This window comes from Sus scrofa, chromosome 8 (assembly GCF_054392235.1).
Source record: "Sus scrofa isolate SSC_HxYL_T2T_F1_AM1 chromosome 8, Sscrofa_HxYL_maternal_Yorkshire_Landrace_v2.0, whole genome shotgun sequence".
Taxonomy (NCBI): domain Eukaryota; kingdom Metazoa; phylum Chordata; class Mammalia; order Artiodactyla; family Suidae; genus Sus; species Sus scrofa.
Genome location: NC_139390.1, coordinates 108,259,390 through 108,283,868, shown reverse-complemented (window position 1 = coordinate 108,283,868; position 24,479 = coordinate 108,259,390). Strand labels below are relative to the sequence as shown.

At 34.7% G+C, this 24,479-nt stretch overlaps 1 protein-coding gene across 25 annotated transcripts in view; it reads left to right on the top strand.

Moving 5' to 3' along the window:
- The window catches only part of BLTP1 (bridge-like lipid transfer protein family member 1), a 199,021-nt gene that overhangs the window by 118,028 nt on the left and 56,514 nt on the right, over positions 1-24,479 (top strand). For 15 of the 25 annotated variants that reach the window (XM_084972967.1, XM_084972973.1, XM_021101619.2 and 12 more), the window contains exons 49-54: positions 433-526; positions 2,843-2,893; positions 7,207-7,413; positions 9,137-9,375; positions 14,494-14,738; positions 19,312-19,417. In XM_084972967.1, the coding sequence (XP_084829093.1) occupies positions 433-526; positions 2,843-2,893; positions 7,207-7,413; positions 9,137-9,375; positions 14,494-14,738; positions 19,312-19,417 (942 nt within the window). The remainder of the gene's footprint in view (positions 1-432; positions 527-2,842; positions 2,894-7,206; positions 7,414-9,136; positions 9,376-14,493; positions 14,739-19,311; positions 19,418-24,479) is intronic. The other 10 variants (XM_084972972.1, XM_084972968.1, XM_021101634.2 and 7 more) reach the window with 1 other exon arrangement.

Sequence of the window (24,479 nt, the reverse complement as noted above, 5' to 3'; positions counted from 1 at the left end):
AGGAATAAATATTTTCAAAGAATTTTTTTTTTGGTCTTTTTAGGGCCAAACGTGTGGCATATGGAAGTTTGCAGGCTAAGGGTCGAATCAGAGCTGTATCTGCCAGCCTATGCCACAGCCACAGCAACGGGGGATCTGAGCTGAGTCTGACCTACAGCACAGCTCAGGGCAATGCCAGATCCCTAACCCACTGGGTGAGGCCAGGCATTGAACCCACATCATCATGGATACTAATCGGATTCGTTTCCATTGAGCCACAATGGGAACTCCCAAGAAAATTTGTTTTAAAGTATTTCTTAAATAGTTTAAATTTTATTATAACTTTATGATTATCTTTGTCACCAAATATATTATGAGTAAAATGAAATTTTAATATGAAGTGCCAGCTAATTATTTCCATAATTTACATAATTATTTTTCTCACATTTTAAGATGTTTTACATCAGAAGATGACTGAGACATGTGCCACTGCTCATATTGGTGGAGTTAATATTGTGCTGCTTGAAGGAATTACACCAAATATACAGTAAGTGTGCTTTTTTTATTATTTTCTTAATATTTAAACTTAAAAATCGTTGGATGAATCCCATACTTAGCAAGTTTTGAGATTTACATAGGTCGTATTCCCAGATACTGTGATTCTGTCACTAAGAATATCTCCAAATGAAATGTTTTCAGAAAAGTTACTCCCTTTCGAAAATTGGTTTACTACCTCCATCACAACCCTAAAAAATTGACTCCCAGTACATTTTAAGGTTGTGTAAAAAGAAAAATGATGACAATGCTAATTTCAGGGAAACATATGATTCAAAAGCTCCTATAGTTCAAATAGTAAAGTAAAATAAAATTATAGTCAGAGAACATAGACTGTCTCTTGGTTTTATGCTAACTAATCATTACCCATATTTATGTTGGGTTTAAAAACTTTATCTTACCTTCTTTTCATTTAAAGAATTTAGCAATTAAGCCTATGAGACCCCTCTAATAGTATAGGTAAGCTTTCAATAGTGAGTATAGCATGCCATACTGCTTTTCTTTTCACTCTTTGTGCTCACCTTTTCTTTATGTGTTCTAGTCGTGGATCTGTCTAAAATTGCTCTGATAATTATTACCTTTATACATGATCTCTAGATTACTAATCTTTTATCAATACATTTAACCATTGACTTTGTTCATATACTTGGGGTTATATACCTTCATTTCTAACTTCCTTTCAGTGGAGGAGGTTTATACTATAACTACAAAATATATTCTCATAATTTAGGTCAGATTTTGAGGATTTACTCTTTTTTTTCACAGGTGGGCACACCTGCAGCATATGGAAGTTCTCAGGCTAAGGGTCAAATCAGAGCTGTAGCTGCCAGCCACAGCAACATGGGATCCAAGCTGCATCTGTGACCTACACCACAGCTCACAGCAACACCAGATCCTTAACCCACTGAGTGCAGCCAGGGATTGAAAGCACATCCTCACAAATACTTGTCAGATTTGTAATCTGCTAAGCCATAATGGGAACTCCTCATTCTTAATATTATAACTAGTTTATGTCCTACTCTTGTCCTGTTAAAGCATCTATCATGCTAAAATACTGACTAAATAGAGGATTTGGTTCACTCTTATAAATATTAGTCATAGATTGTCTCATTACAAGCCTATTTTTTTAACATTTCCAACATGGGTCATAAAGCTGACTGTCTTGGGGAAGATACCCTGAAATGGATGTCAAAGTCTTGCTGGAGTAGTTTGGATCTGTAAGTCTAGAACGAAAGAGTGTATTTCGTTATAGCTGCCTAAATGGTCCAGATCATAGTTCCTAAGCAGGCTTTCTAAAGACCAGGAAATCTCAGTAGTTGAGAGAGAAAAGGTCTTTTCTGATCATTCTGTGTGGGAAAGGGGTATTATTATTAACAGTTACAATCTAAAGGAGTATCTACTGTGGACCAGCAGCCTTGTAAGTATAATTTTAATCAGTCCTCACCACAATCCAGTTAACTGGGGTGATTTTACCCCCATTTTTACAGAACAATAAATTGAGATTCAGAAAGATCAAAGTGTTTTCCTACAATGCTTGAACTCATACCCGTTAAGATGCCTAAACCTCAGTTCCTTCCACCTCCCCGTGATGCTTCTGCAGAAAGTCATCACACACCTTGGGTTTCATGATTCCTTTGCTGACTCTAAATTTAAAGTATGATGGCTACTTTAGCCTATTTGCAAGTACAGCAAATTTCTTTAGATATCTAATGTTTTATTTACTCTATCGTATTGAACCTTTTATCTCCATTATCTGTTGTCTCTTAAGAGATGGGCTTTAAAGAGTATCTAAATTTGCAAAACATAATATTTATAAAACAGATTTTTAAAAAGGTATTAGTTGATATTTTTTGTCTTGAAATGATACCTCAAGCAAAGATCCCTTAACTTTTTCATTAAAAAAAAAAGGGGAGTTCTCTTTATGGCGCAGCAGGTTAAGGATCTGGTATTGTCACTGCAGCACCTGGGGTCACTGTTGTGGTGCAGGTTCAAACCCTGGCCCGGGAACTTCCACATGCCATGGGCACACCCAAAAATGATAATAATAAACGTTATTATTACTTACTGCCAAACTTCAGTAGTATTAAGACTTTCTGTATTTATTCTTTAGCTTTTCATTTCCAGTTTCAATTAAAAGGAAACAGAACTTTAAAAAAAAAAAAAAAACAGTTGAAAAAGTTCCTTGAGGGAAATTTTTAAAAGTGGGAAATAAAAGCTTACCAGATTGGTCATAGTGTAACTAATTTATGTATGAATGTTTATTTGCTTCCTTTTTGTTTCTCTGCTTTCTCTTGAACCTTCATCATAGACTGGAGGATTTTCCTACATCTCCTACAAGCACAGCCAAACAAGAGTTTCTGTATGTCATTATTATTCTTTTTCATGGACTTTGTGATTAACATAGTATTGAGTAGTTTTAAAGATAAAGTAGATTATCTGCATGGCTGTGAGTGTATGTAATTAGTTATTTTGTAGTTTTAATATAGACCCTTTTATAGATTAAAGCTTACTGATATTCAAGGAGAACACACAGGTAAGGACCAATTTTTTGGTAGTTCGTGTTGTTGGAAGATTGTAACACTGTAGTTGTGTGTCGCTTTGTGCTTTTTAAAGACTTGTTAATATTAAAATTTGTATTATCACATCTTGTTAATATTTGATGTGATAATAGAAGATAAATTTTGTAACTTTGCAAGAGTTTTTACACATTGCAAAAATAATTATTAAAACATTAATATATGAAAATGTCTACATAGCTCAGTCTCAATTCTGTTTTTAAGATGGGGAGAGTTTATTGCTTTATTGTCAGTTTTTATGTATGGCTTTTGCTGGAAGTACTTTTATATTTTGACTGGCTTGATTTGACATATATATCTGATATTTTGTAGTTTATTATTATCTGATATTTTCTGAGCTATACCAAGTGCTATATTTAAATATTTGTCACAACAGTATTACCACTGTGACAGTTGAGTATGTTACTTAACTTTGATTATCTCTTTGAACATTTTCCATAAAATTTGAGTATACTGAGTAAGTAGATGAATATGTATATTTTGTTCCAGGCTGATAAGATTATCAATACCTGGTGAGATTTGTTTCTTTGTGTACTGATAACAGGCCATAGACAAAATATCATCAATTACTAACCCTTTGTTGGGATTACCTATGATGTATATCACTTCATCAGCCAAATAGAAGTACTAAAAAAGCCTAAATACACTAATATTATATTAGAAAATTGTTTTTTGGAAACCACTCTTAACAGGTTTAGAAAAATATCTAAAGTATTATCATCTTAGCAGGTATAGAAAAATATCTAAATCTTCTTTATTGATCATCATAGCTAGAGAAGATTCATTGTTTCTCTTCCTTTTATTCTCTAGCTTTATAATAATTTTAAAAAATTACTGTATGACTTTGGAGGGGATGCTTTTTAATAGCTGAAGATCACATCTTCATCCATCACAAATTAGGTTTTTTGTTTACATACTGTAGCCTGCAAACGGTATTAGGGTTCAGAAATGCAGCAGTAAGCAATTTAAAGGTGGTCCCTGTCGTGATATCACTTACAGGGCCACTCCCACTTTTTTTAGGCTTTCCTGCTGAAAGAATTAACATGTAAGATATAATTGTCAAATGAGAAAGAGAGTTCCAATGATTTTTAATAGTTAGCTAAATAACATGTGATCACAGCACTCTCTCCCCGTTGCAGAGCTTTTCGGGGAAAACTGATTTGAGGCAAGCAGGGTATGTCAGCATATATAAATCAGTTTACTTCTTTTCCCTGCTTCAGATGTTTGGGCCTGCATGCTCAAGGAAGTGGGGTAGGGGTGAAAATAGACTAGAGATAATGAGGCCCCAAAGTAAATCCTCAGATCCTCAACGTGCAAGTAACAAGGATGCCTGGCCTACCTTTAAGGCCCTATTGTCCAGACACAGGAACAAAACGATGGGGAAAAGTCTTTGCCTATTAGACACTGCGGTCATTGTAATTTAGACTCACAGTGGAACTAGCAGAACCTTGTCAAGTGGATCGCTGTCAATGAATTCTTGAACCAGATTTTTTGGTCACTTGCCAAGAACTTTTTACATATATGAAGCATGCCTGGCATACAAGTTTTTTTACAGTCTTCTATTTAGAGCGATTTTGGCCACTTCTCTCTTACGTAAAAGTCTTACATATACTACATGCTTTATGATACAGATTAAATGACCACTTTTTAAGAATTAAAATAAAATTAGGACTAGATAATTCATATTGGCAGCCTGAAAATTGTTTCTCGTTCAGATCTTCTTACATTTTTAACGTACTGTTCGACAAGAGTTAATCAAACACCCTACAGTGGCTGGCTCAGTTTGATCAAGGTAGGACTACCATCCTGTTGTCTAGCTTCAAGGGACATTACTCACTCTGTAGTCATGGGCATCATTTACATAGTCTGCTGTGTGAATGATGCCCTCTGGAGTTGGGCAGCAGAGAGCCCTTGAAGTCCCTAACATCAAAATTGCCACTGTGATACCACAGTAGGAGAGCAGTCAGCCCCATAGCTTTCTCTTCTGATGTTTGGTGTATTATTGGAATCGAGGGTTGTTTATGTGCTTATATAATCACAAGGAATATTTTTGTTTGTTTGTTTTTTGGGTTTTTTTGCCATTTCTTGGGCTGCTCCTGTGGCATATGGAGGTTCCCAGGCTAGGGGTCCAATCGGAGCTGTAGCCACCGGCCTACGCCACAACCACAGCAATGTGGGGATCCGAGCCGTGTCTGCAACCTACATCTCAGCTCACAGCAACTCCGGATCCCTAAGCCACTGAGCAAGGCCAGGGATCGAACCCGTAACCTCATGGTTCCTAGTCGGATTCGTTAACCACTGCGCCATGACGGGAACGCCTCACAAGGAACATTTAAGTAGACTTCTCTAGATTATAAAAGTAAAATGGTGTGATTGGTGTAGCATTTCTTGATTGTCATGATAACAAAAATTCTTTGTAAACACATGTTTAGTTTCATTCAATAGGTGGATACTGTTCACAAGTAGAAAGCCCTTTGCATTTTAGCATCATCTGATTGTTCTGGCTTGTGTCGACATTGAATTTAAAAAGGAATCTCATTGAGGATAAAGGATAGCTTTATTTATTAAATAGTTAAGATTCAAAAGTCAGTAATTAGCATCCAGAATCTACCTGCTGGCTAGAACAATTCCATTGATCACTTTATTCTCTTTCTAATTAATGATAGTCTCTGAGTAATAGCTCCCTTTGTAGAAGAAAGCAAATATAGTTCTTGAGTAATCATTTCACTGTCTCTAATTGGTAATAATCTGATGGAACCATGGTTATACTTCTCAAGGTTTATTTTACTAGAAGCTAAATATAATTATTTCATTCTTTCTTTTTTTTTTTTTTTTTTTTTGGCTTTTGTCTTCCCGTGGCATGTGGAAGTTCCCAGGCTAGGGGTTGGCCTACACCATAGCCATAGCAACATGGGATCTGAGCCACGTCTGTGACCCACACCACAGCTCAGAGAAATGCTGGATCCTTAACCCACTGAGCAAGGCCAGGGATCGAACCTGTGCCTTCATGAATACTAGTTGGGTTTGTTAACCACTGAGCCACGATGGGAACTCCTAATTAATGATTTCTTAGATTCTTGAGACTGTAAATAAATTCTCATTGAATCCTTCATAGCCTAAGTAGAGATAATTGTATGTGAACTGACATGTAGTTAATCTGAAATTTGCATTATGTGTTCTTTGCTAAATCTATTGTCTCATCCTTTGCCCATTCGAAAGATAACATTTATGTTAAAAGCTATCCTTTAACTGTCTAAGCCTTTAGTGGTGCAGTTCACTGATGTAAACTGTGTATATCAAGACTGCTTCATCACAACTTTTACACACATGATTTAGCAAGTGCTGTCAGTGGAATTCCACAGTTGTAGTGTTGAGTCATTCTTCTGCTCATTCATTTCACAAAATTCAGTGTGTGTCTGCTGTGTTCAAAGCATTGTTCTTCTAGCCATTGGGAAGAAAGAATGAGAAATCAGTAAGACAATAGTTCTGCTTTATATCTGTGCCAGTAAAGCTTACCAATTTTTAACTAAGTAGTAATTACTCATTATAATTGGATTCCTGTCATTTCATTGCCACTCACTGAAAATAAAAAATGAAAAAATGCAAGTTAAATTTCTTCCTCCACATTAACTTCTTAACATATTAGATGTTTATTAGATTAATTTCTTTGGCTGATTAGATTTTAAGAAGTATAGTGGGTTTTTTTTTTTTTATTCTTTTAATGTTCACTCTCTATACTTTCTTAGTGGTTGTACAAATTCCTAAAATAAGTTGAAGAAAAGAGGAGCTCTGAATGGGAAAAAAAAATCAAAATGGAATTTTGTCTGTTGTGTATGTGTAATATGTCAGTGTCTCTTACCTATAAGTGTATATGTATATTCTTTATTAAAGAAATAGAATAATATTCAGTACAGATAGTATAAAATATATTTCAGCATTTTTAGGAAACGTTTCTTTAGTATGATTTAAATCCATGAAAAATCAAGTCATTCACTTCATTGAATGATTCAAAGACATTTGTATTGCTCTCAAAATATTTTTTCAAAATCTCTTTTTGTTTGGCCGTATTTAAATGATCCTCTTTCTCTATTAATAGAACTGTAGTGAAATGTAGCATTGCCAAGTCCCAAGCCCTCTACAGTGCCCAGAGAGGGTTGAAGACTAACAATGCCGCCGTGTTCAAAGTGGGAGCTATCAGCATCAACATACCCCAGCATCCCGCCACCTTACACAGCATGATGGTTCGAAGTTCTCATCAGCTGTCTAAGCAGATCTCAGATCTCATCAGACAACCTTCTACAGCGTAAGTTGTTTACTTAGATTCTGTGTAGTGTTTCCTGTCATTCTTTGCTGTGTTAACAATAGTTTGGAGGAAGACCAAAGGTTACCTCTAAGAAGTGACCATTATGGATAGTGGGGCAAGTAAAAGGTAACTAAACATGATTGTGGATATTTATAATACGGGATATTATAAAAGTATTATGTTAAAAATACAATTGTCAGTCTTTCATATTGCATCAGTAGAACTTAAAGAGATCCTAGATTAGATGAGTGGACATCATAAGAGGTATTAATAAAAAACAAACTGACAGATTCTAGGACTCTAGCAATACTTATTTACTTTGAACTCATTGAAATTAGTGACTGCATAGATTTAAAAAGTTGTAGTGGCCATTTATGTCCTCTGTATGGTTTTGTGCTGTCCTCTATATGAAATTAGTACATGGTTCAAAGTAGGATTTGATTATGCCGTTATTATACTTACACACACACACACACACACACACACACACGTGTGTGTGTGTGTATACATAGTCTTTTTAGGGCTGCACTGCAGCATATAGAGATTCCCAGGCTGGGGTCGAATTGGAACTGTATACCACAGCCCCAGCAATGCCAGATCTGAGCCGTGTATGCAACCCCACAGGTCATGGCAGTACCCAGTCCTTAACCCACTGAGCGAGGCCACGGATTAAACCTGCTAGTCAGATTCATTTCCACTGAGCCACAATGGGTACTCCCCATATTATAAATATTTTAAAGGGCAGTAAGTTGTACCTTTACATAGTAACCTTTATTTCTTGGGTCTGCCTTGCTGGGCTTTCTTCCTGGTCTCCAAAGCTATAACTAATGAATAGCTAATAAAAATATAAGTAAAATGTAAAAATTTGTCTTACTATGTTTCCTTTTTCCTATTCTGTAAGGAAATAGGAAATTAATATGTCTTTTGATGGTGTCTTAAAGCAGTGATTTTTCCAGGTGTCCTATCTGCCAGGTCTTTAATTCTGATTTAATATCAATTCATGTCTGGGTGACTAAGTAGTAATAATTTAAATATGTTTCTCCTGTCAATGGAATATGGAATCCAGAATGTGTACATGAGTCTTAATTCAAAATACTCTAAGAAATTTTTCTGTATTAGAGTGTTTTGGCAGTAGAGTGGAGTACTTTAAAAAAAAAATCAGACGCTGGAGTCAGACTGAGTTCAAAACTTATTTCACCACTTTCTAGCTATGCTTCCTCATTTGTAAAATAGAGATAATACTACTCGAAGGGTTTTTTGAGATGAATAAATGGTATAAAATGCACAAAACACTAAGGACAATACCTGGCGCATAGTAAGCACTGAAATAATTTTTTGTATTTCTTGGTGTTGGTATTATTAGTGGTAGTAATAGTAGTGGCAATAGTATTATGACCAATAGTAAAGTGCATAATGGTTAAGTCATGGAATTTGGAATCAGACAAACCTGAGTTTAAATTCCAGTTTCATATTAATGATATGAATGGTGTTGGCAGTGTAACATTTCAGATTATACAGTTATTACTTTTTTATTTTTCTATATCATCATTTTTTAATGGCTATTTTGTGAAAGTCTCGTGTTGAGAATAAGACATCTGTTCATTTTAGTTTTGCTATTTTTCACTGAAAATTCCAATTTTATACAGTTTTTATTTTTTATACAATTTGTTTCATTAGTAGCTGTTCTAATTGTCTTTTTTAAACTTTTTTACTTGCTTTATAGCCCACAGCCTGTAAAAGAAGATATTGCCACGCCTCTACCTTCTGAAAAAACCCCAACAAGTGTTAATCAGACTCCTATTGAAACAAATGAATTCCCTCAGCTACCAGAAGGTTTAGAAAAGAAGCCTATTGTCCTTAAATTCAGTGCCATGTTAGATGGCATAGCCATTGGAGCAGCACTTTTACCATCTCTGAAAGCAGAATACAAAATGGGAAGAATGAGAAGTCATGGAATGACAGGTAACACTGAATTTGAATTCATTCTTAACATTTATGACTGGTTTGAGAAATTAGTAATGTTTTAGTGAAAGATTCAGTTTTACAGATTTCATACAGAAATTTAAATTTAATCAAAGCACTTTTAAATTTCATTAATAGTATTTTCCAGTCAAGTGAAAATATCAGTATACTTCCCTGAATGATCAGCATGGACCTGCTTTCATCTGGATTTTTTTATAATTATTCTACTCTTGAGACCATTACCACCTTAAAACTTAAGTTGAATACATTTCTGCATCTATTAGGTTCTGATAGCCTGAGTAACTCGGTTTATTTTCCCATTGGGTGCATTTAGCTCCAATCAGAGGTAATTTGACTTCTTCAAATTAGCTACCTTTGTAAGAGTTTGTGATCCTTATATATCCTCTCCAAAAGCACTTTACAGTTGAATTTTTAATCTGAAATGTAGCAAATATACAGAAGTGTGTGTAGCACAGGAATTATATCCTATCTCTTGGAATAGACCATGATGAAAGATAATATAAGAAAAATACACACACAAAACACACACACTGGGTCACTTTGCTGTATAGCAGAAATTGGCATAACATTGTAAATCAATTATACAATTAAAAAAAAAAAAAAAAAAACTTAAGAAGGACTTCTTGTTATGGCGCAGTGGAAACAAATCTGACTAGGAACCATGAGGTTGCCGTTTTGATCCCTGGCCTCTCTCAGTGGGTTAAGGATCTGACGTTGCCGTGAGCTGTGGTGTAGGTCGCAGATGCAGCTTGGATCTGGCGTTGCTCTGGCTCTGGTGTAGGCTGGCAGCAAGTAGCTCCGATTAGACCACTAGCCTGGGAACTTCCATATGCCGCAGGTGCAGCCCCAAAAAGCAAAAAACAAAAACAAAAAAACTTAAAACCTTACCAGTACTTAGAAGGCTTCTTCAAGGAGTTTTATCACTACCAGATAATATTCTTTGTGACTGCTTGGTGAATAACCATTATCATGAATTTGGTGTTACCCATTCCTTTGCTTTTCTTTATAGTTTTACCACATATGTGTATACTCATAAATGACTTTGTTGTTGCCTACTTTAAACTTTAGTCGTGTGGAGTCTCATGGTGTATTTTTTAGCTTGGAAATTTTTTGTTGTACATTTTCTTTGAGAGTCATCTAATTTCATTCATACTTCTTTGATTCATTCATTTTTTACTGAAACATAGTAGTCCTTTAAGTGATTATATCACAATTTATTTATCCATTCTGCTATTGATGGATTTTTGGCTCATTTTACTTTTTTGCTGTTACATTTGTTCTCATACGCATCTTTTTGCACACGTGCAAAAGTTTCTCAAGGGTATTTACTTTAGAGTGATACAACTAGACTGTTGAGTAAATGCATTTTCAATTTTACTAGAAAATATAAATCTGTTTTTCGGTTGAGTTCACCAGCATTTACTCTTCCACCAGTATTAGATGAGAGCTCCCACTGTTCCACATCCTTGTCAGCACTTGGTATTATCTGACTTCAAAATTATTGCTTGTCTGGTAAAGGTGGATGATATCTCATTGTAGTTTTAATTTATCTTTCTCTAATTTTTAATGGAACTGAATTTTTAAATATGATTATGATGATATATATATTTATGTAAAATAGCTGTTGATGGTTCATGTTTGTTTTTTGCCCATTTTACCATTGAGTCATTTATATTTTTCTCGGTTTATAGGAGTTCTCTGTATACTTAGTAGATTAATAAATACTTTTGAAGTTACATGTTCAACATACATTGTCACCCAGTCAGAGGCTTATTTCACTTTTTGGTCTTTTGATCAGCAGATACTCTTAGTTTTAATGTACTTGAATTTACCATATTTTCTTGTTTTATTGTATATTTTTATGTCTTGAAGAAATCCTCCTGCTCTTAGGATCATGAAGATATTTTCCTATATTTTCTGTTAAACATTTTGAAGTTTTGCTTTTCATATTTAAATTCCTAATCTGTAAGGAATTGATTATTTCTTTCTTTAATTTGGTATAGATTATGTATAACCAGTTATCTCACGATTACTTACTAACTAATCTGTTCTTTTTTTCGGTGATAGATAATCCAACTTGTCATCTGTTAAGAGTTTCTGTTTATGGCAGTCTGTTTCAGAGATGTGTGTTATGCCTCAGTAGCCTGTTTTGATGCCTGAATTTTCCTTTTTTAAGTTGTCCTGGGTACTTTTGGGTTTTTGCTCCTTTGTATACATTTTATTTATTTATTTATTTATTTACACTGCACTCACGGCATGTGAAAGTTCCCAGGCAAGGAATGGAAGCCACCCACAGAAGTGGCCTGAGCTGTTGCAGTGACAGCACCAACCCTTAACCCTCTGCTCCATAAGTGAACTATCTTCATACACATTTTAGAATCAGTTTGCCAAGCTCCCTGAAAAAAACCTTTTTTGATTTTTATAGCAATTTAGTTGAATCTGTGTATTTACTTAGAGAATTGAAAATATCAATTGATATTGAGAATTGATACAGAATTTAACCTTCTTATTCCTGAATATATCTATTTCTCTGTTTCTGTAGGTCATTTTCAGTGTTTTGCTACAAAATTTAAAGTTCTTCAACCTAAAGCTTTTGTGTATCTGTGCAGGATATATTTATTTACTTAGGTACCTAAGTACTTTCTGTTTCTGTTCTTACAAATGGTGTATTTTGTAAAATGGCGTCTTAAACTAGTGGTGGTATGTGCAAGCAAATGTGGTTGATCCTTTTATATTAATTTTATACTGGCAACCATATTAAACTATTTTTTTATTGCTAATAAGATGTGCAAAGAAGATTTTTGTTTCTTCCTTTGGAGTCTTATACCTTTTTACTTATTTTTCTTATCTTATTGCACCTCTACTACAATGTTCAGTAAAAGGGGTATTGTGGGCACCCTTGTCTTATTTACATTTTTTAAGGGAATTAATATTTCACCAGTGAATATGATGTTTGCTGTAGATTTATGCTGGGTTATTTATCAGTTTAAGAAAATTTATTCCTTGTGTGCTAAGAGTTTCTATGAATAATTGTTAAATACTTATTATTGGATACTTTTTTCTGCATTTGTTGAAATTAAAATATTTTTCTCTTTTATTCTATTAACAATTTTAAAAATCACTTATGTGCACATATATGTGAGTACATACATACATACATGTAAGTATTTATATACATATGTGTATTATTCCTGCTTCCTCACATTTTAGGTTTTTTTAATTGAGAGGGATTTTTTTGGACATCTAGATCTTTTTGTTAACAGAAACAAAAGAACTTTAAAGTGAGTTTCCATATATAGCAGAGTCAGAAGTGTTGGCCCTTCAAGTATTGGACTAACAATAAGTTAGACTCACCTTGGCCATTTATTCAGGGCATCCATGAAGTACAAGAGTCAACAGAAGCAGCAAAGCAAAAGTCAAAATGGCAGTTTTAGAACTAGGAGGATATAAAGATTTAGAGGCAAAGAAAACATACTGTCAAATGTTCAGACAAATAACAACCCATAATTCTTCTTGAAATGAAGGAAAGGGACTACAGTAGTAAAATAATGGTTGCACAAGTGATAAGGATGACCTGAAACCTAGGACTACTTTAGTCTTGTGATTTTATTCGGTGATGTTGGTGATATTAGTAGTGGTAGCTACTGTGGTAGATGGTCCACACTCCTTGCAGCCAGTAAGCCATGGTCTGTGAGTGCCTGGCAGGAATGCTGAGTAAGAGATCAGAGCAGTTGTGACCTTTCTGGCCTTTCACAATTGCACAAGTTGGAGAGCATTTTTCTGTTTATGAATAACTCATTCCAGTATGAATATTATTGTGTAGTGAGTGAATATAGTGAGTGTGACATATAGGAGATAACTTTTAATTAGTATTTTGAAAAAAGAATTATTTCTGATACAATCGAGAATACCAGGAATGTATAATAAATTATGAATGTAGGCAAAATAAGCTATTTAAGCTATTTAATGATGTTTGAGTGGAGAGAATTAGTTACATACAGAACAGTGTCAGTATATTTTGTTGGTTAGAAAGGAATATGCACATATATATTAGAGAGTATATGTAATAGTCAGTAATAGATCATAATTTTAACAAGGTATCTGCCACTCCTTAAAGCCCTCATAAGGAGTTGGAGAAATGTGACCTGAATAATAGTACAGGTTATTCATTTATAATTGTTTAAACTGCTACATGCCAAATTGTCCATTTAAGAGTTTAGACTCATCAGTAAACCAAAAAACATACCATATTCTTATTTGAAATATGGTCCTACTCACCTTAATTATTGTTAAGATCAAAGATACATATGTTTATATAATTTTATACTTGATGAATGTTTTCAGTGAGTATAATTTATTCGATTTGACAATTTCACTGCTTCCTTCCATACTGAATTGGGACCAGGAGGCAAGTTGTCAACTGCTGACTGTTCTCTGTGAATAAAACATTATGTGAGAGTTCCCTGGTGGCTTAGCAAGTTATGGATCCAGCATGGTCACTGCTGTGGCTCAGGTTTGATCCCTGGCCTGGGAACTTCTGCATGCCACGGGCGCAGCCAAAAAAAAAAAAAGAAAAATAACCACTCTGCGGATTGGGTTTTGTGTGTGTATGGTTTTGTTTTGTGCACTTAACTAATTTATCTTATTTTAAGTCTTTTCTAATAAGAGTGATTTCTTTCTTTACATTCTGTGAAATAAAGAGAACATTTGTTGGATATATGTATATATATAACTGATTCACTTTGCTATAAACCTGAAGCTAATAAAACATTATAAGTCAACTATACCTCACTAAAATTTAAAAAAAAAGCTTTTGCAGGCATTTCTCTAGCACCTAACACAATGCTGGGCACCTACTAGGCTTAATAAATGATATTTGCTGGTTTTATAGTACTGACTGGGTCTTTTTGGTAACCATTTATTTAAAGATAGGAAACATTTTATAAGCCAATTTAAAATATCCTTTTCATATCTTTCAGCATAGGTTTTAGAAAATGCACACATTTGTCATAGACACCATTTATTGAACAAATTAAGGAATGAAATGAGTTGAATGAGTACCTGAATAACAACAGTCATTTTTCTTATTTCTTACAGGTGCACAGACCAGGTTTACATTTGAGCTGCCAAATCACAGATTGCGTTTTACCTCAAAAGTTTCTGCCACAGATATGTCAACCATTCCTCCTTCTGCCAGTCTTAACCTTCCCCCTGTGACTATGTCAGGGAAATACATAATGGAAGAGCACGACAGTTATTCAGATCAAGTATGGAGTATAGATGAACTACCTTCTAAACAAGGGTACTATTTACAGGGAAATTATCTACGTTGTGTGGCAGAAGTAAGTTCACTTTTTAATTTTCTTGGTCTTTATAATTTAGGAGTCTTCAAGCTTTTAGTGTATCAAAATATATAGTGATCCAAATTTTTAAGACAAATCATTGAATCATTTATTCCTACAGAATTTTGTACTGAATCTGGTGTGTTTGTGTGTCTTATCTCCTTATAGTTGTATTTTATCAGGCTTTTTTTCCTTTAGTCATCTTTTTTTTTTTTTTTTTTTTTTTTTTTTTTTTGTAATCAATTGCTATTTCTCCTTTAGTCATCTTTGAATTTGTATTGCTTACATTAGGTTTGGGTTCCCATCCATCTCTGCAATATTTTCATGATTCATTTGACTGTTAAAAAGCTAATACTATATGACATTTTTCAAGTGCTTCATATACATTGACTTGTACAGCCCTTAAATCAGTCCTTTGAGGCAGATATAGTCTCATTTTATAAATAAAGAAACTGAGCCTTTAGAGAGGTTACAGGATTCTTCTGGCTACAAAGGGTCAGACAGAGAGAGAAAATAATTACAATCAGATTCACAAACTAATTTCTTTACTAAGGGAAATTGAAAGCCAGCATACCTGATTGCATCTTTTTTGTTTGTTTGTTTTATCTCTGTATAACTATCATAAGTTTAAAAATCATTTGGATGTATTTTTCACTTGATTTGTGGTAAACAGGTCATTTGTTATTATCCAATTTGATATAGTAGAAAATTAAATTTGGAGACATTAAGCAATTTTCTCTAATTCTCTTAACTATCAAATGAGAGATGCCGGGGTCATACACTCTGCTGTCCCTCAGCTTAAGTTGTCAGTGTGTCAGGAACAATAGCAATCTTACCAAAAATCATTTTGCCAATTATTTGATTTAAAAGTTTTATTGCCTAGAATCTGAAGCATCCGTAAGAATGCTCTTTGGCTTCTTTCCAGAAATATTATAGCTACATAGGACATATTTAAGTCTGATTTACCTTCTTTGGACTCTGCTTGCCTTAGAACTTGGGATTTCAGAATGTGAAAAACAGGTGTGTACAAAAGAATAGTGTACATGAAGTTTCCTGGTGCCCTAGCAATTCAGGATCCAGCATAGTTATTGCTGTAACTTGAGTTCGATCCCTGGCCTGGAAATTTCTGCATATTGTGGCCACAGCCAAGGAAAAAAAAAAGAAAATAGTGTTCAAGATTCTAGCAGTCAAATATTTATTTACTGAAAGATAGATTATAAAGCATATTTCATTTGTGCTTTTCTACTCTGAAAAATAAGTGTCCAGATTTTAGTTTAGCAATACATTTTTTTTTTTTTTATCTTTTTAGGGCCACACCCATGGCATATGGAGGTTCCCAGGCTAGGGGTCAAATTAGCCACTGGCCTATACCACAGCCACAGCAATGCCATTTCTGAGCTTTGTCTGTGACCTACACCACAGCTCACAGCAATGCCAGATCTGTAAGCCACTGAGTGAGGCCCGGGCTCCAACCTGCGTCTTCATGGAATGCTAGTCAGATTCATTTCTGCTGAGCCATGATGGGAACTCCTTAGCAATACTATTATTAATGTTTCATTTGACAAAAAATAAATCTAGTGCAATATATTGCATCATTCCTTACTAATATTAGGTATTATAAAGGTACAAAGTTTGTAATTGGGATAGAACTATTCCAAATTTACTAAGAATGCAATAAATGACAAACACTAGGAAGTATCTAAAGTTGTTTCTCTTTCAGCATTTCCCATTTTACTGTTGTCTGAAATAGATGCATGTGAAAATCATCTTTGCCCATTTGGTACTACTCTATATAAAATAAAAGTTCCCAATGCAACTTAGACTTTATGTGACTTCTCACTTAAGACTGCCACATCTGTTTTGCTCTTAATTTTTTAATCAAAATATGAATTCTATCAAAGTGACAAATGTTGAAGCATTTGCCTTACTCATCATTACTGTAAAATTACGGCCTGCTTTTTATTCTGTTTATTAACTAATTCTTTTTTTATTAAAGTATAATTGACTTATGGTATTATGCCAGTTTCTACTGTACAGCATAGTGACCCAGTCATATATACATTCTTTTCGTCATACTATCTTCCATCAAGCTCTATCCCAAGAAACTGGATATCCATTGCTTATCCATTCTAAATGCAGTAGTTTGTATCTACTAGTGCCAAACTCCCATCCATTCCACACCCTCTCTTCTCCCCCTTGGCAATCACAAGTCTGCTCTCTATGTCCCTGAGTCTGTTTCTGTTTTGTAGATAGGTTAATTTGTACTATATTTAAGATTCCACATATAAGTGATATCATAAGGCATTTGTCTTTTTCTTTCTGTCTTACCTGACTTAGTATGAGAGTTTCTAGTTGCATCCATGTTGCTGCAAATGGCATTATTTTGTTCTTTTTATGGCTGAGTAGTATTCCATTTGTATATATGTATTACATCTTCTTAATCCATTCATCTATAGATAGACATTTAGGTGGTTTCCATATCTTGGCTATTGTGACTAGTGTTGCTATGAACATAGCGGTGCATTATCTTTTTGTATAGTTTTGTCTGGATATATGCCCAGGAGGGGGATTGCTGGGTCATATGGTAGTTCTATATTTAGTTTTCTGAGGTACCTCCATACTGTTTTCTATAGTGATTGTACCAATTTACATTCCCATCAACTGTGAAGGAGAGTACCCTTTTCTCCATACCCTCTCCAGCATTTGTTATTCATAGATTTATTAATAATGGCCATTCTGACCAGTGTGAGGTGATACCTCATAGTAGTTTTGATTTGTATTTCTCTAATAATTAGTGACACTGAGCATCTTTTCATGTACCTATTGGATCTCTGTATGTCTTCTTTGGAGAAATGTCTATTTAGCTCTTCTGCCTATTTTTTAGTTGCTCATTTGTTTTTTGTTGTTGAGTTGTATGAGTTGTTTATATATTTTGGAGATTAGGCCCTTGTCGGTTGCATAATTTTGCAAAGATTTTCTCCCATTAGGTGGGTGGTCTTTTCATTTCTTTTTATGGTTTCCTTTGCTGTGCAAAAGCTTTTGAGTTTAATTAGGTCCTATTGGATTATTTTTGTTTTTATTGTCATTATTCTAGGAGGTAGATCAAACAAGATATTGCTGCGATTTATGTCACAGAGTGTTCTGCCTATGCTTTCCTCTACAGGTTTTATAGTATCTGTCCTTATGTTTAGGTCTTTAATCCATTTTGAGTTTATTTTTGTGTGTGGTGTTAGAGAATGTTCTAATTTTATTCTTTTACATGTAGCTGTCAAGTTTTCCCAGTACCACTATTGAAGACACTGTCTTTACTCCACTGTATGTTCTTGCCTCCTTTGTCATAGATTAGTTGACCATAGGTGCTTGGGTTTATTTCTTTGCTTTCTATCCTTTCCACAGATGTATATTTGTGTTTTTTTGTGACTACCACACTGATTTGATGACTGTAGCTTTGTAGTATAGTCTGAAGTCAGGGAGCTTGATTCCTCCAGTTCTGTTCTTTTTCAATATTGCTTTGCCTATTCAGGGTGTTTTGTGTTTCCATACAAATTTTAAAATATTTTTTTCTAGTCCTGTGAAAAATGCCATTGGCAATGATAGGGATTGCATTGAATCTGTAGATTTTTGCCTTAGGTAGTATAGTCATTTTGACAATATTGATTCTTTCAGTCTAAGATCATGGTATATCTTTTCATATCTTTGTGTCATCTTTGATATTTTTCATCAGTGTCTTATAGTATTAACTAATTCTTGCCAGAAATTTTAGACTTTATGCTAATCCTGTGGCATGTATTATAGTAAACCTAAGTGAATATATCTGATTTGCTAATTCACTCAAATGTAAGCTTCATTGGAGCATAATTTTGTTGTTTTTATTCACAGTTGTATCCTTAGCACCAAATGCAATACACAGAGTACATGGTCAATAAATATTTGAATGAGTAAATACATTTACTTTCACTTATACTGGTCCATGGATCTAACATGCCAACAGTAGTCATTAAAAAAATAATTACATAAATTACAGTTTTAAAATTAACAGATTACATAAAGTATAATTTTTATTCATTTTCAAAAGATTTCTCATACCTTATTGGCTACTATTATTAAAAAATGGGGGAATGGCTCATAATAATATCAAGGCAACTGGGGAATCTGAATTTTTTTTTTTTTGTCTTTTTTTGCTATTTCTTGGGCCGCTCCTGCGGCATATGGAGGTTCCCAGGCTAGGGGCTGAATCAGAGCTGCAGCCACCGGCCTATGCCATAGCCACAGCAACGCGGGATCCGAGCCACGTCTGCAACCTACACCACTCACGGCAACGTCAGATTGTTAACCCACTGAGCAAGGGCAGGGACCGAACCCACAACCTCATGGTTCCTAGTCGGATTCATTAACCACTGTGCCACGACGGGAACTCCTGAATCTGAATCTTTTTAACCCTTATTTAGCATATTAATTTCAAATAGTGTATAGATAATTGTTTTTCTTCAGAATTTGGGATGATTTATGTGAGATGTATTTAAAATTAATATAATTCATAGTGTTAATCTAATATTCTGTTTTTGTTTGGCAGGTTGGTTCCTTTGAACATAATCTTACAACTGATCTTCTAAACCATTTGGTGTTTGTACAGAAAGTGTTCATGAAGGAAGTTAACGAAGTAATACAAAAAGTTTCTGGTAAGATGAGCTGGTTCCTTATACTACAAAACATACAGCAGGTTTTTATTCTCATTGGTATATGACAATGTGTCAATGTATGAGTATTTTATTTAGGTACTTTGAGTAACTCCTTTTCTGGCTGTCTCACCTACAAATTCTTTTGCTTATTACTTTTGTCATGTATAATATATGGACTTATAATTTATAAACTAAACAAAGCTCCATTTGCTTTCCCTTACCCCCCAAAAAGCTTAGTGTTTGTCTATTAAACTAATCTTACTCATTTGCAACAAAATTTCAACCAATATTAAGATTTTGATTTCAGTATGTGCCAGATAGTGACTGTGTACTGGCTACGTGGTAAATTGTTGATAGCAACCCTTTTTATATTTCTGCTATTCCTCAAGAGTAGATTACAAGTGAGATTCTTAACTCACCATTTTACACTTTAACAGGAAATAGGCATTTTATTTAAAAAATATTTAATTGATTTTTAATTCACAATATAATTCATTAAGAGTAGAGTGGAAAACAAGTTGACTGTGTAACAATTCTTAAGATTGAATATTTCTGTATATGTATAATCATGTTGAAATAATACTTAAGCTTCATATATAAATTGTCATCAGAGGAGATTCCTCCATGTTAATAGGTAAATTAGTTCATTTGTAAATTAATTCATGTAGCATATTTATTGAGTAAGTAGGTATTCAATTATCATTGTGATGAATTCTCTGAATGACAAGAAGAGGGTTGCTGTGTCTGTGTCAAAGGAGGAATTAACCTAATTGAAGGAATTCGAAAAGGCTTCCCAGATGAAGTCATATTCAAAACCTCTTAAGTGGGAGTTCCCGTCGTGGCGCAGTGGTTAACGAATCCGACTAGGAACCATGAGGTTGCGGGTTCGGTCCCTGCCCTTGCTCAGTGGGTTAACGATCCGGCGTTGCCGTGAGCTGTGGTGTAGGTCACAGACGCGGCTCGGATCCCGCGTTGCTGTGGCTCTGGCGTAGGCCGGTGGCTACAGCTCCGATTGGATCCCTAGCCTGGGAACCTCCATATGCCGCGGGAGCGGCCCTAAAAATGGCAAAAAGACAAAAAAAAAATCAAAAAACAAAAAAAAAACAAAAAAAACCCTCTTAAGTGAAGTCTCATTTGGCAAGAAAGGAGAAGTAGAGAAGATTGAGACAGGGCTTATGGACCAGTGTTTGATAAGGCCTTAAAGGATAGAACTATTGGGATAGGGAATTGGATTATGTAGCAACTGTGTGAGCAAGAGATTTTCCTGGTTCTAATGGGTTGGTTCTGGTTATATCTGAGGAAGCTACCTAATGATCACATTGAAGAGGCCTGGCAGAGCTATTATATACAGGTTAAGTGTAAAAATCAGGTCAGTTGGTAGTCTTAAAATTTTTCTGGAAATGGTTGAATACAAACCGTTAAGGAAGAGGTGAATATATAGCAGGAGCCCTTTCTGCCACTGAAGTTGTCTCTAGTTGGGGACCGTACAGAAGTTTTAATGGTCCATTTACCTTGTTAAAATTGCATTAGAACATTGTCTATAATATGAAAGTTAAGAATATTTCAAATTGGTAAATTTTTCTGAGTTATAAAGTGTATTTTTAAGACTGCTATTGCTGAATATGTTTAATTAAAAAACAAGTAGACTTCCATTAATGAATCTCATATCTCTTTTGGTAAAAAACTGGGGATTATAAAGTCCCTAGTAATAGTCTGGTACTGTAAACTGTCCTTAAAGTGGGTTTGATGGAAGAGAAAGGCTTTTCTTAACCTTTGAATTACATTCTGTTAGAAGTTGGAAGTAAAGTATATCCCTTGGTCTGTGAATAATGAACTGAAAAAAGAAAACTGGAAGTTAATGTTCCAACCAGGAAGACTAGCTAATCACCGTGAAGAATACAGCGTGAACCCTGGAGAAATAGCAGAAGTCAAGTCAAAGTCACTTTATCATCCAGCTGGCCCAGGGCCTCATGGAGGCACATAGGTTTCTTTATATTTTCAAAACTAGAGAATAGAACATATTTTGCAGAGGAAATACTTTGAATCCTTGTAGCCAGATTTCTTTGTATTCTAATCTCTGTCTTATTTCCCTACTCTCCCATAAACTTCATGATAATTTTCCTTATTTATTTCTTAATCTTTTCCCTCATGCTTATCCTTTATGTTAAATTTAGCTTTAGAACATTTTCTGTTGCATAGGTATTCTCATGTTCATCAAGTTTGTTAGGAATATTCTTTTTTGAAGAATCAATTCTTATAATCTTATTGCCCATAGATTTCTTGGGTTTCAGAAAGATGTAGGTAAGCACTTAAATAGTAAAAAGAAGAGATCTATTTTCAAGTAATGTACAGCCATGAATATATAGGGAGATATAAATATAATGAGAATACCTTCTTACAATTGAACCAGGTATATTTTTAATTCCCAACAAGGTGAAAACTGTGGAGTTAATGTGACTAGTCATGTCTCTGATATTTCTATAAAAGCATTGTATAATATATTTGTGAGAGGCAGAGCTCTTCTTTTTTTTTTTTTTTTTTTTTTTTTTTTTAAATTTTCCCACTGTACAGCAAGGGGGTCAGGTTATCCTTACATGTAAGAGCTCTTCTTTTAAATTAATTTTTTTCTGAGTATAAATGATTTTCTGGGTAGTGATAGATAAACAAAATAGGCTTTTAAAAAAATAGACTTTATTTTTTAGAGCAGTTTTAGGTTCATGGCAAAATTGAGAGGTAAAGAGATTCCCCAGATAGCCCCACCTTCAGTCAGGTATAGCACTCCCTCCCCTTATCAACATCCTCCGTCAGAGTGGCACACTTGTTAACAACTGATGAACCTACATTGACACATCTTTATAATCCAGAGTCCATAGTTTACATTTGGGTTCTCTCTTGGTGTCATACCTTCTGTGGCTATGGACAAATGTATAATGACATGTATCCACCATTACAGTATCCTACAAAGTAGGTCCACTGCTCTAAAAGTCCTATGTGCTCTGCCTCTTCATCCCTCCCTTGGTTGCTTCCAAGTTTTGGCCATTATGAGTTAAGCTGCTATAAACATCCATATGCAGGTTTCTATGTAGACATAAGTTTTCATCTCCTTTTGGTAACTACCAAGAAGCATGATTGCTGGATCGTATGGCAAAAGTATGTTTAGTTTTAGACAGTTTTTAGGAAACTGCCAAACTGTCTTCCAAAGTGGCTATACCACTTTCCATTTCCACCTAGAAATCAATGAGAGTTCTTGTTGTTCGACATCCTCCCATAATTTGGTGTTGTCACTGTGCTAAATTTACATTTGATGGGTGTGTAGTGGTATCTTATTGTTGCTTTAATTTGCATTTCCCTAATGACATGATGTGAAGCATCTTTTCATGTGCTTATTTATGATCTGTATATCTTCTTTGGTGAGGTTAAAATCTCTAGCCCATTTTTTAGTCAGGTTGTATGTTATTGTTGAGTTTGAGCTCTTTGTGTTTTTTGGGTAATAGCCCTTTATCAGATTTATCTTTTGGAAACATTTTCTCACAGTCATGGCTTGTCTTCTTATTCTCTTGACACTGTCTTTCTCAGAGCACAAGTTTATTTTAATAAAGTCTATCTTATCAGTTCTTTCATGGATCGTGCCTTTGGTGTTGCATCTAAATAGTCATTGTTATACCAAAAATCATTTAGGTTTTCTACTATGTTGTATGATTTTTCTGGTTTTAGGGGTTTTTGGTTTTTATTTTTATTTATTTTTTTTGAATAGCTGATTTCTTTTTTTCTGACGTAATTTTTATGTAAAGGAAAAGATGACCTAGTGAGTCATATCCAAGACACATAATTTGGCAACATGCCTGACTTCATTGAGCTTCATTGAAGCTTGTGAAGGGGTACAGAATAGCACCCCCAAATATGCCTTTTAGTGTTGTGTTTTAAATTTGGCCTTGTGATCCGTTATGAGTTAATTTTTGTGAGAAATTTAAGGGCTATATCTAGATTTATTTTTTCCATGTGGATGTTCAGGTATTCCAGCACCATATGTTGAAAAGACTGTATCTTTGTTCTGTCGTATTGCCTTTTGCTCCTTTGTCAAAGACCACTTGACTATACTAATGTGAGTCTGTTTTGGGGCTCTTACTTCTGTTCAGTTGATCTTCTTGTGTTATGGTATAATACCACACTGTCTTGATTACTGTAACTTGTATTCAGGTAGTTTCAGTCTTCTGGTTTTGTTCTTCTGCCTCAATATTTTATTTTTTACTTTTTGTCTTTAGTCTTTTTAGGGCTGCACCCATGCATATGGAGGTTCCAAGGCTAGGGGTCTAATTGGAGCTATAGCTGCCAGCCTTCGCCAGAGCCACAGCAACACCAGATCCGAGCCATGTCTGCGACCTACACCACAGCTCATGGCAACACCGAATCCTTAACCCCTGAGCAAGGCGAGGGATCAAACCCGCAACCTCATGGTTCCTAATCAGATTCGTTTCCACTGCACCATGACAAGAACTCCTGCCTCAATATTTTATTGGCTATTTTGGCTCTTCATGTATACCTTAGAATGAGTTTGTTGATAGCCACAAAATAATTTGCTAGAATTTTGATTGGAATTGTAGTGAATCTATAGACTAAGTTGGAAAAAACTGACATTTATCTTAGCAGAGTTTTGTGGTTTTTCTCCTGTAGATCTTGTTACTATATTGGTAATTTATACTTAAATATTTCATTTTTTGTGGTGTTAATGTAGATGGTGTTGTATTTTTAATTTCACATTCCACTACTGCCAGTACATAGGAAAGCGATTGACTTTTGTATATTATTAACTTTGTATTATGCAACCTTGCTATAAACACTTACTAGTTCTAGGAACAGGTGATCAAGGTCATTTGTGAACAAAAGCAGTTTATTTCTTCCTTCCCAATCTATATATCTTTTATTTCCTTTTCTTGCCTTATTGCATTAACTAGGACTTTTTGTATGATGTTGAAAAGAAGTAGTAAGAGGGGACATCCTTGCTTTGTACCTTATCTTAGTGGGAAAACCAAGCTTGTCACCCTTAAGCATGATAATGGCTGTA